General features: G+C 38.1%; 2 protein-coding genes across 2 annotated transcripts; one reads left to right on the forward strand and one right to left on the reverse strand.

Moving 5' to 3' along the window:
• On the forward strand, positions 1-1,674 carry LOC139192999 (uncharacterized). The gene is made up of 4 exons (XM_070815954.1): positions 1-304; positions 389-532; positions 692-783; positions 889-1,674. Exons 1-4 carry the CDS (start codon positions 1-3, stop codon positions 1,672-1,674), a joined length of 1,326 nt encoding a protein of 441 aa, XP_070672055.1.
• A 5,274-nt stretch (positions 1,675-6,948) lies between these two features.
• On the reverse strand, positions 6,949-9,054 carry LOC103455155 (uncharacterized). The gene is made up of 7 exons (XM_029096369.2): positions 8,747-9,054; positions 8,591-8,629; positions 8,376-8,429; positions 8,235-8,288; positions 7,469-7,522; positions 7,308-7,379; positions 6,949-7,214 (listed from the first exon to the last, which is right to left on the reverse strand). Exons 1-7 carry the CDS (start codon positions 8,819-8,821, stop codon positions 7,119-7,121), a joined length of 444 nt encoding a protein of 147 aa, XP_028952202.2. The 5' UTR covers positions 8,822-9,054; the 3' UTR covers positions 6,949-7,118.
• Positions 9,055-11,570: the final 2,516 nt, after the last annotated feature.

An 11,570-nucleotide genomic window follows, 5' to 3' on the forward strand; every position in this document is an offset into this window, starting at 1 on the left:
ATGAGGATCCACAAATTGAAGATGAATCTAAAGAAGTGCGCGTTTGGAGTAAGAGCGGGCAACTTCTTGGGATTCCTGGTTCATCAAAGAGGTGTAGAAGTGGATAAAAACAAATCGCGGGCAATAATGGAGTCGCCTTCACCCACCAACAAAGTGCAACTCCAGAGGCTGTTAGGCAAAATTAATTTCTTGAGAAGATTCATTGCCAATTTAGCGGGCAAGATCCAGCCGCTGACTCTTTTGCTAAGACTGAAGGATAAGGAGAATTTCAAGTGGGGACCACCACACCAAAGGGCTTTCGACAGTATCAAAGCCTATTTGACTTCTTCACCAGTGTTGGTACCACCTTAAAGGGGAAAACCCTTAAAGCTATATATCTCTGCTTCAGATAAATCAATCGGGAGTTTGCTAGCTCAAAATAATGAAGGCGGGAAAGAGCAGGCAGTGTACTACCTCAGTAGAATTCTGACCGAGGTAGAAACAAGATATTCCCCAGTAGAAAGATTGTGCTTAGCTCTGTATTTTACTGCCAGTAAGCTGAGGCATTACATGTTACCTTGTCACGTGCACATCATCGCCAAGACAGATGTGATAAAGTACATGTTGTCAAAGCCAATGCTAACATGAAGGATTGGGAAGTGGATTCTAGCATTATCAGAATTCAGCTTTCAGTATGAACCCCAAATGGCAGTTAAATGCCAAGCAATTGCTGACTTCTTGGCGGAGCATCAAGAGTCTCAAAATGATCAAAATGAGATAATCAATATCCCGGGAACCCTGGAAGTCACTAGTGTTTAGATCCCGCCAAGCAAAGGTATCTCGGGCAAAGATGAGTGGGTCCAGCAAGAGATAAGAAGAGTAACTGGTCTATGGATTACTCCTTGGAAGCTATGTTTTGATGGTTCCTACACTCAGAAGGCTTCAGGAGCTGGGATTGTAATTATCAACCCTCAAGGGGTGTATCATTATTACTCATTTCTCATAGATTACCAAGGGAACACCAATAATCGGGCAGAATATGAGGCCTTAATAATTGGTTTGGAAATCTTGATGGATCTGGGGGCAGTGGAGGTAGAGGTGTTTGGTGATTCAGAATTGGTGATAAACCAGCTAAATGGGGAGTTCAAGTGCAGACATATCACCATGGCCGGATATTACTTGACGGCCACGCAGTTGCTGAGTTATTGGGATTCTGAGATATCGGTTAGTCATGTTCCCAGAGGATCCAACCTAGCGGCCAACGAGATGGCGCAATTAGCCTCAGGCATGCCAATACAGGAAAGGAAATATGGGGTAGATGTCGAGATTCAAAGAAGAAACCTTCCTTCTATCCTGGAAAGAGGATTTAGTATGGATGTAATGGTTCTAGAAACGGAGATGGAAGATTGGAGGTCGCCCATCATTCATTATTTAAGGGATCCCTCTTCACCCACTAGCAAGAAGAATAGACACCAAGCAACTAAGTATGTCTTATGGGCGAAAGATCTGCTAAGGAAAACTCCAGACGGGTTACTATTGAAATGCTTAGGCCAAGAGGAATCCATAAGAGTAATGGCCGAAGTACATGAAGGAGTATGCGGAGCACATCAGGCTGGAACGAAGATGAGATGGTTGCTTAGAAGGTATGGTTATTTCTGGCCCGACATGGAAAAATATTGCAAGTCCTATGCCTGAGGATGTGAAGAATGTCAAAGGCACGGTTCTCTCCAACATGTACCCTTAGTACCTTTAAATCCAGTGGTCAAGCCTTGACCCTTCAGATGATGGGCAATGGACTTCATCGGGCAGATCTATCCGGCTTCTAGCAAGGGGCACACTTTCATAATTGTAGCAACGGATTACTTCACCAAATGGGTAGAAGCCTCGGCCGTAAAATCCATAACTTCAGCTGCAGTCAAAATTTTTATTGAAACCAAGATTCTGTATAGATTTGGGGTGCCCGAAACCATAGTAACGGATCGTGGACCATTTTTTATTTCAAAAGAAGTTGAAGAGTTTGCAAGCAAATACAAAATAAAGATGATCTAGTCCAGTTCTTACTACCCACAGTCAAATGGCCAGGCAGAATCTAGCAACAAGATTTTGGTAAACATTATCAAAAGAATGGTGACAGATAGTCCGGAAAAGTGGCATGAAAAGCTGGGAAATACTCTGTGGGCATACAGAACTTCCAAGAGGGCAGAAACAGGGACAACTCCTTATGCTTTAACTTTCGGGCAAGATGCAGTGCTTCCCATGGAGATCAATGTAAGTTCTGTCAGAATTCAAAATCAGTTTGGGTTACACAGTGAAGAGCATATCGAAGCCATGTGTCAAAGGATCGAAGACTTAGATGTAGCCCGAATTGAAGCCTTGAACCAGATTTAGGAAGGGAAGAAAGCTGTTGCCCGAGCTTATAACAAAAAGGTGAAGATAAAGTCTTTCAAGGAAGGATATTTGGTGTGGAAGACAGTCCTTCCTCTAGGAGCTCAACTTAGGGGCTTCAGAAAATGGAGCCCGACATGGGAAGGTCCTTTCATGATTAGTCGAGTATTAGACAAAGGATGATACTACTTGGCGGACCTCGAATGAAATTGGCAGAAACATCCCATTACTGTTAAATTATTGAAAAAATATTGTCCTACATTATGGGATGTTAGAGATTGTTATATTGAAGAGGATGCAAGGTAAAGTAGGCTTCGACATACTAAAGTGCAGTGTATGTTCATCAATCATTCAAGAAGATAGAAAAACACAAAGCTGCTAAAATAATGTTTATTTCATTTCGACAAATTGGTGAAATTTACAACAGATTCAATTCCGACGTGCTACGTTCGATTCCTTCTGGGGTGCAATGGTGTCTCAGCTGGTTTTCCGATGTCTTCATGGATAGAATCCGATCAGGTGATCGGATTGTGCGGCCAAGATGAGCTTGGTAGAGGATCCTCAAGCAGAGCCATTACCATACATAATGGTGAAGCCTGACTTATCATGACAACGAGCAGGAAGGCAAGTATTCATGAGGAAACCACCTGACCAAGGGTGTTGGAGATAGCGGGGTGTTTGACCAAAAGTGTTGGAGATAATGGTTATCTGATGAAAACTCTTTTTCTCACGAAAAGGAAGTTTTAGGAAACCTCACTTGAATCCTGAAGAACTCATTTCACAGTTTTGGGAAGAAAATTACGGAGGCAGAAACGCTCAGGGTTGATAACAGAGGAGGTTGAAGATGATTTGATCCGGAATTTATAGGAATATTAGAAGGTAGTTCAAGAGTCATGGGAAGGTCAAGAGACTCCAGGTTGTGTTGATCTCAACCAGAAGATACAAGTTCCAAGAACCAGGGTATAGGCGCATGCAGCTATTCAATCAATATTGGCGCCTGGAGTTCCAGTCTGAATATTAATTGAAGGGGGCACTGTTTGGGTTAAAACTTGAACTTTAGGTTCAAGCAGGAGTTGGCCCAAAATGAGGTCTGAAAAAAAAGGAAAAGCCCGAAGCCCAGCCAAAGCCCAGAAGGTAGAAAAGGCCTTTCCCGACTAGGTGTAGATCATTTGCACCACTTGCTCACCTGCCTAGAGACCAAGTGGTATAGACCAGCCAGCTAATCAGCCCAAAAGCACTTTACAGTGGCAGTACAAGTAAATAGCTGATGAGTCATTACCCTTCAAGCTGCATTTGGGCAAGATTACTGCTACAGGAGGCCAAACCGAAGTGTCTATAAAAGAAGAAAGAGAAATCAGAGATAAGGACACTCAATTAAACAACCAAATACAAGCACAAACTCTGCTCAAAGCCAGATTTGCCTTCAAACGAAGCTGTAGTCAGCCCAAGCCTTCATCTCTTTCGGGATAAACCCTTACTAAAAGCCTTTGTAATAGCTCTGCTACCTTGTCCTAAGCTTGCTGTAGTATCGATTTTTTTCTGCAAACTCAACTCCCTACCTCATTTTCTAAAGCTCTCAAACCCCTTGATAAACCACAAAGATAGGAAGTTGCAAGACGAATCAGCCTTGCCCGACAAGGTTAAACCTTGCCCGACAAGGTTAAACCTTGCCCGACCCGCTTTGTTTTTATCTTTTCATTCATTAGCCTAGCAATATGTTATATACTTCCAGTTGTATTCAAGTTATTTCTAGTAAGATGATGATTAAAAAACTATCTCAGTTCTTGAATCCGATTTGAATATGTCTTCACAGTTCAAACCAGATCTAAGTTCTAAGCTTTCGGGCATGTAAGCTTGATCATTCAAAAGTCCTTGGCCTCAAGGCATAAAAAAGAACCTTATGTGGACTTAACCCATCCACGACAAGCTTTGATAACAAGAAGTTCGAAGTTAATTGGGGCGCAAGTAATCGATCTATCTCTTAGTTTTATTTCTATTATATTATGATTATAGTAGAACGTTTGAGTATAGAAGGAATTCTGATGGGAAGCCTCAAGGCTTATATCTAAGGCCCTACAAAGGCACCTATTTGGGTTCATTCTGCTCTGCGTGCTCGGATAATCAGAAGTATAATGGTTATAACACTTCTGCAAACAATAAAACAGACATCGTATATTCGAGTACTGGGTTAGTTCTTGATCGAAAGCCTCAAGGCCTACACCTAAGGCCCCACAAAGGCACCTGTCATAACTAACACGGCCTCTCGGGTATATGTACAACTAAAACTCAACATCCATTTTACATCTGTCATGCTAAAGATGGCAGTGGCACGCCTGAGCACTTAAAAGTTAATCTTGATTGTGAGCCTCAAGGCCTATACCTAAGGCCCCACAAAGGCACATTTCAAAGTTAACTCTGTCCTTCTCTTTCAGTCTTGCCCGACAAGCTTTGCCCGACAAGGTCGCCAGTGAAGCAGAAGCCCGACAGAAAGCATCAACCGGCGCCAACCTCTCGGGGAGCTATGTGCTCGTCGGCTAGGAGACATCTCCGACGGAAATTCTAGCCACGAACACAACTAGATTCACAGTTTGAAATCATCCTGCAATAAAATTCTTGATGAGGGTCTGGACGTCGAGGTTTCCGGTGACAACTACAAATAACACATTTGATCCTAAAATATCGATTGCTTGTTGAACTTTGTAAATATGCATTGCGTAAAAGTAAGATACTCCAAATTTGGAAGTCTAAGAGTTTATAAAATGTTCTTGACTTTGTTTTGCTGCGAGTTAATCGTTGTGGTGTAAATACTTGCAATAAAATTAGTAGTAAAAGAAATAAAAATACAGTGACTAGATTGTCAAAAATAAAAATTACAGTGAGCAAAGTTCAAATCGAGGAGAAACACAGTGGTTAAAATGTATTTTACTTAAAAAAAATAGTTAATTAATTTTTTACTATTTTTATTTACAAATTTAGTCTCTCAAACAGTTGTTGTTTTGACATTAATGTTGTGGTTTAGTGATATTTTTCTTAATTTATGTGTGAGAGGTTGTAGGCTTGACTTGCATAATAGTGAGTGCTATACCAAATTATTATTTTTGCCTTATTGTGTGACTTGGTCCAACTCTAATACAAAATATCATTGCATAAAAACCAGTGTTAGGCAATTAATGAGATTTTTTAAGTGTGACGGTCGGTATTGGTTATTATTAATCTGGACATTATAATAAGAGTAATGTTAAAGAGTCTAAATATTTATACTGGATTATAATGAGAATAATGAATAAATTGACATAGTTTATATTATACGGATCCAAGATTTATTTTTAGTAATAAATAACCATTAAGTGAACTGATAGCATCACACGACGGTGTGACAGTCATGTTCAAAAAGTGAAAATCAAATTGGATTAAGGTGGAACTTAATCCAAAACAGCATCTTAACCCAAACTACAGGCTTTATGGATCACAATTCACATTTGTGTGAGGTCTCAATGATAGATCTGTTGCTTCCCAATGCATATTGAATTCAAGCTCTGGCCTTTCCCTCTCAAACAACCGTAACCCTCAAGAAAAAAAAATAAAAAATAAAAAAATACTAAATTAGTTTGGCTTTTGGAGTGGTATGTGCAGCAGTACGAAGAGGGCGGTATATATACAACAAATTTGGATATATACACAGAACCCCAAAGAAATAAACAGAAACTTTCCCACTTCATATATTAAATTTTAGCTTGCGTGATGAGCATTTAGCCTAGCTGAGGACATGGACAATTCATTTCAGTCAAATACAGATCCTTTAACCACCACCATAAGAGCTGCCACCACCACCTTCAACAACCATATTGACCCGGACATGGACCCCACAGCCAAAGGCACGAAACCATGGATATCTTGATGAGACAGATGTTCCTACAACACTCATTATGTTTCATCACTCGATTCATTCTAAGTATATAATTAAGTTTTTTTTTCTCTAGATGTGCATTGAGATATTTCACATCAGAGAATAAAAAATTTACGTTAGCGCATGAAGAAGAGAGCATCATATCTTTTAAGAGCCAAATCGAAAAACCATGAGATGGCAGCAAAACCAGCATATTGTATACACTTATATGCTACCACCAGAAGAGAATCCGATGGTAAGCACCTTGCCGATAGCAATCTCCGTGACAGCATCACTCATGATAACACGAGCAATGTCGTCATCTGGATCATTTCTCTAACACATACATTTTGGTAGGAAAATGTTTAATCAGAATAATATATTAAACATTCCAAAAACAAGAGAGTAATCATCTCACATTGGATGTATTAATAACGGGGAAGCACAAACGAGAGCAGAGAAGAAAAACTGAGAGAAAGCTATACTGGGCTTGTTTGGTATTGCTATACTTTGAAAAATAAAAACTATTTTGGATGTGATATGAGAATATGCTCATTTTTGCTACTTCACGTTTTCAGTTTCTTTTTTTTCACCCAGAATTGAAAATAAGCTGTTTTTAAATATTTACCAAATACCTTTTTGAGCTCAGTTTTTTTTTATACCCACTTTTATAAAAACACTCAGTACCAAATCGGTACTTAAAGCAAAATTATACATAATTTATTTAGAAGAGAGTTGTGCGTTAAGCAAGTCAACAAGGTTGTGGCAAATTCTAACTAAACCACCATAACAAATTACAGATTCGCGAGGAAATCAGATTTTGCTCAGGAATGAACGCGTGCCATGCATGCTCTGAGGAAAAATCAATCTAGCTTTCAGCTTCTTTGGCTTCATCCACCTTGGTTGAAGCATTTGGTTCTTCGGTATCTTGGGCTTCTTTTTTCTCTCCTGAGACATCCTGCAGCTGCAGAAATTAATAAGATGTTAATCCAGCTCTTATACTAACTTTTTTTTTAACTCAGAAAGACACACCCTTAAGCAGTGTATGAGAACATACCCCCAAGTTTCTAAGACTAGTTGTAACATCCTCTTGCTGCTGCTGAAGAGTGGTCCTCAGTTCTTGAAATTCCTATTTTCAGTTCAATGACTTATGTTAGCGTAAACTATCACATTTCAAAGTGAAATCTAACAAAGATTGACTGCTGGAGCACATCTTACAGATCGAAGTTGATCCACTTCGGTGTTGAGGGATTTCTTGAGTTCTGAAAGCTCCTGCATTAAGGAAGAGACATCAAGAGTTGAACATGGTCAACACTTGCAAGAAGAAAGCAATACAAGTATGAGCAAACAAGTTTTAGCTCCAATCCAATCAGAAAAGAGACTCGATATAATGAAAAAACACTTTCAACAAAGCTTACTCCTATTTACTATTTGCATCCAAGTTTGAAGCACAACCCAATTTCTGTACTTTTGGCCATTTCAATCACCTTCTATACATCAGAAATATGTGATTTATGGTTATCAAGTATCAATGGGAAGCACCAACAGTTGTGGTTTTGTCCGAGTTTCAGAATATGAACAAAGGAAATGGTTTGTTGATGTAACTTGTAAGTGTTCTCAACAGGTTAAAAGTTGAATCACACCGATTCGACCCCCGCCCCTCCCCACCCCCTCTCTCTACGCACGCCTAAACACAACACAAAACATCATCAACTAAGATAGTAAACGTAAGAATTCCAAAAGCTAATTATTAAAATGCATATAAAAAAAAACTTTTGGTAAACTTTGATTCAGTGATCAAAGAAAGACCTCAATTGAATTAACTCTCCAACTAAATCATCTTACTTTCCAAAGAACAGGCACCCAAATCGTACATTAACCACACATACATTAGCAAAAACAAATCATCCCACCAAGATTAACTATAAACTGAATCCAAATGCATGTTCAAGTCTATAAAAAAATTATGTATATAAACACTTACGTCGCGATAGACTTTCACTTGAGTGTCTAACTTTGACCTCCAACTTTGCAAATCCTAATTACCCAGATCAGTAAACAAGATAATTAGGCACAAACACCATTCCATGATCGGATGAGAGAAAGTAGTGGTCAGTTGTTTAACCTGCTTCAACCCTTGAATTCTACCAAGTAGCTCAGACCTCGATTCATTCAATTCCTATTAACAAACATAAGATGGTGGACCACATTAAACACAGCTTTAAACACAAAATCACAATCTGGGTTTTTCAAATTCTTTCGATAAGAATTCTCAAAACCCTAAACAAAATACATAAAAATAAAAACAAAATAAAAATTGCAACAAAAAGAAAAGGTTACCGCAAGCTTGGAGCCAATCGGGGTCACATTCTCCTTGCTCTGCAATCACACAACATTATTATTCCACGTTGAAAACATTTTTAAAAGATATATAAAAAAGAAAATACAAAATAAAGAGAAATAAATGGAAGAACAAAGAAAGAGGAGCGGGCGTACGGAGGAGAGTGGAGGAGCAGGGGCGGGGAGAGGAGTGGAGGGAATCGAGGGATCAGAAGAGTTGGCCGCGGCCATTTGGGATTGGGACCAGATCAGATGACGAGTTCTGATTTTCTGATGTTTGTTTGTGTTGTGTGTTTGAATTTTGGGGGTTTCAGTTCACCTGGAGGAACAGGAGGAGGAGCGCAAGTTCAAATTTCGAATTTTGAGTGTTTGTTGGGTCGGCAGTGGGACTCTGAGATTGCCGCATGTATATGTACTGAGTTTTGTGATCGACTTTTGAGTGTGTGCGTGTTTACAAAAGAACAATGGAATGTGAATTTGTTATTTTTAAATTCTAAATCATAGAAGTTGGGAAATGACACATATTTACATAGAATTTGAACTTGAGAATTGAAGGTCCTAAATTCCAAGTTTTTTTTCCACGCGAAAATTCTAAATTTCCATGTTTATGAATCCAAACAAGGGTATTGGTGCATGTTAATTTATAAATTCTGACTTTTACCAAAATTCCAATTTTATTTCCCTTGTCAAAACATAGTGTTAGGGAAGGGTAAGAGCAAGATGGTTGAATTGCTTTTACTATTCATTTTTAACCGTAATTGCTTTTTGTGTAACTCAATTCGTTGTTGGTCTTGTCTTTCGTATGCCATTGTTGCTTTAGATTTCCGACAAGATTTTCAACAACTCTTGTCTCACCACGTGTCAAGCAAAGTAACGTATTTCCTTTTAGACCAATTTGTCTTCTCACCTATTTTTCTTTGGAAACAAAAGGATTTGGAAAATAGAAAGCAAATATGAGATTGTAATAAAAATAAATATTGAGTTGTGATGTGGTGAAAGAAGATGGTTCGGTATTTATTCAAAAACAAAATTATTTTTATTTTTTACTGTTGGATTAATCTTGGCGGTTGATTTCCTTACACATTGAAAATCAAATGCACCAAGTTGCGCCTCGCGGCCAAGATATAAAATATCGATAATATCGGAAATATCGGAAGTCTAAAAACACGGAAATTTTGATGGAAATATCAAGATATTATTGATATCGATAAAAATTAAATAAAAACCACAGAAATTGTAAGAAAAACTTGGAAATTTTTATGGAAACTTTGCTGGATGTTTATTTAGTCAATTATCTATTAGTTTATCACAAAAAATTGGAAGGAAATGCATTGCATGATAGATATAACTGATTTAAGTTGATTATATAGCGAGCTGGCAAACATTGTGAGCGTAGAAAATATGTAGTAATTAATGAAAGAAGTTTAAACACACCATAATCATTTATATATAATGAATTAGTATAATATTTTACACTTTATACATTGCATGGTAAGATACATGAGTGACTTAGCAATGTCTAAAATATCGATGATATTTGAAATATAGGTAGTCCAAAAACACGGAAATTTCGATGGAAATATCGGGATATTATGGATATTTTAGACCATGCTCGCGGCATAACGATCAAAATTCAAATTTCTTTTACAGTTAGAAATCCAACAGTCCAAAACATTAGACCATTGTAAATCCAACAGTTGAGGCATGTTGGGCTCTATGGTGCGCACGTAGGGGCCTTTTTTGTCTACTCAGTGATGTCAGCACCAACGCCGCCTATTGCCAACAGGCGCAAGACCTAACATTTGTTGGCTTGGCAGTCTGACAAGCTTCGTGTAGCCTACTAATTGCCTTCTTCATTTTGGGCCGCCCGAGTAGGCCTGACAATTTATGACACAACCCGTTAACTCGACGCAAAACGACACGAAATTAACAAGTTATCGGGTCGACACGATAACGAATCAGGTAACCCGATAAACACCTATTAAGACAACATGTTGGTCAAAGTATACACGTGGGTAACCTGATACACGATAAGCAAAATATTAATTTAATAATTTTATACCACTAAAAAATCCTATAAGAATTATATATATAATCAATATATGATTCTATTATTTGTATTGTTGTTGAGGCAGTACATGGACACCGTTCTTAATGAATCTTATGGAGAGTTCGATCCTGGCTCAGGATGAACGTTGGCGGCATGCTTAACATATGCAAGTCGGACGGGAAGTGGTGTTTATATATATATATATATATATATTATTATTATTATTATTATTAAATTTAGAAAATTGATGACTATTGGATCGGTTGAGATTTAATCTCAACCATACATTGTACATTGGGTTGGAGCCCAGACTATCCTCCTTTCTCATTCACTCTTGATCTCTCCAGACTTCAACACTCAACGTCGCTATCCTCAAATCTGCTCTTCCCTCTCGCATCCTCCTCTGGCCACTTTCTTTGACTCGACTACGCAACCACAAGAATACCACACGCAGTCAAGCTTTGTTGTGTACAAAAGATTGGCTCTTTGGAAAAGGAAGTAATATATTTTTATATGGTATACAACTATTGTTTTATTTCTTTTCATAATTATTTTGGTAAACGTCTCATAATTTGAATGGTTTATAATATTTGGTTTTTCTATCTTAGTTTATGCGGAAGAGAGTTCTGATATGGAAAACCTTACTAAAAACATCATGAACATAACTCTTGAAGGCAATAGATCAAGCCAAACTTTCAATACAATTTCTCCATGATGATCGATGAAAATTGAAGGATTTTGTAAAAGGAATAACATGCAAGTTTTGAGTTTTATTGGCAAGATTTTAACTTCTGAGAAAGGCTTCACAAGCTTGAAAAGAAAAACTCATTCATTTTGCATATCCTTGCACATTTGATATTTGTAGTAGACTAGTAGTGTTTTGATGCTTTTTTTATTAGGCTATTATTTTGGAGTGTAGATGTAGTACTT

The sequence above is a fragment of the Malus domestica genome, chromosome 16, assembly GCF_042453785.1.
Source record: "Malus domestica chromosome 16, GDT2T_hap1".
NCBI classification, from domain to species: Eukaryota; Viridiplantae; Streptophyta; class Magnoliopsida; order Rosales; family Rosaceae; genus Malus; species Malus domestica.

Excerpts from the sequence above, each read along its gene's own strand:
- LOC139192999 (XM_070815954.1), top strand. The coding sequence starts at position 1 with ATGAGGATCCACAAATTGAAGATGAATCTAAAGAAGTGCGCGTTTGGA. Across the intron at positions 305-388 it reads ACACCAAAGGGCTTTCGACA|ATAAATCAATCGGGAGTTTG; the intron begins GTATCAAAGCCT and ends TCTCTGCTTCAG. Across the intron at positions 533-691 it reads AGCTCTGTATTTTACTGCCA|TTAAATGCCAAGCAATTGCT; the intron begins GTAAGCTGAGGC and ends CCCAAATGGCAG.
- LOC103455155 (XM_029096369.2), bottom strand. The coding sequence starts at position 8,821 with ATGGCCGCGGCCAACTCTTCTGATCCCTCGATTCCCTCCACTCCTCTC. Across the intron at positions 8,430-8,590 it reads CGATTGGCTCCAAGCTTGCG|GAATTGAATGAATCGAGGTC; the intron begins GTAACCTTTTCT and ends GTTTGTTAATAG. Across the intron at positions 8,289-8,375 it reads GAATTCAAGGGTTGAAGCAG|GATTTGCAAAGTTGGAGGTC; the intron begins GTTAAACAACTG and ends CTGGGTAATTAG.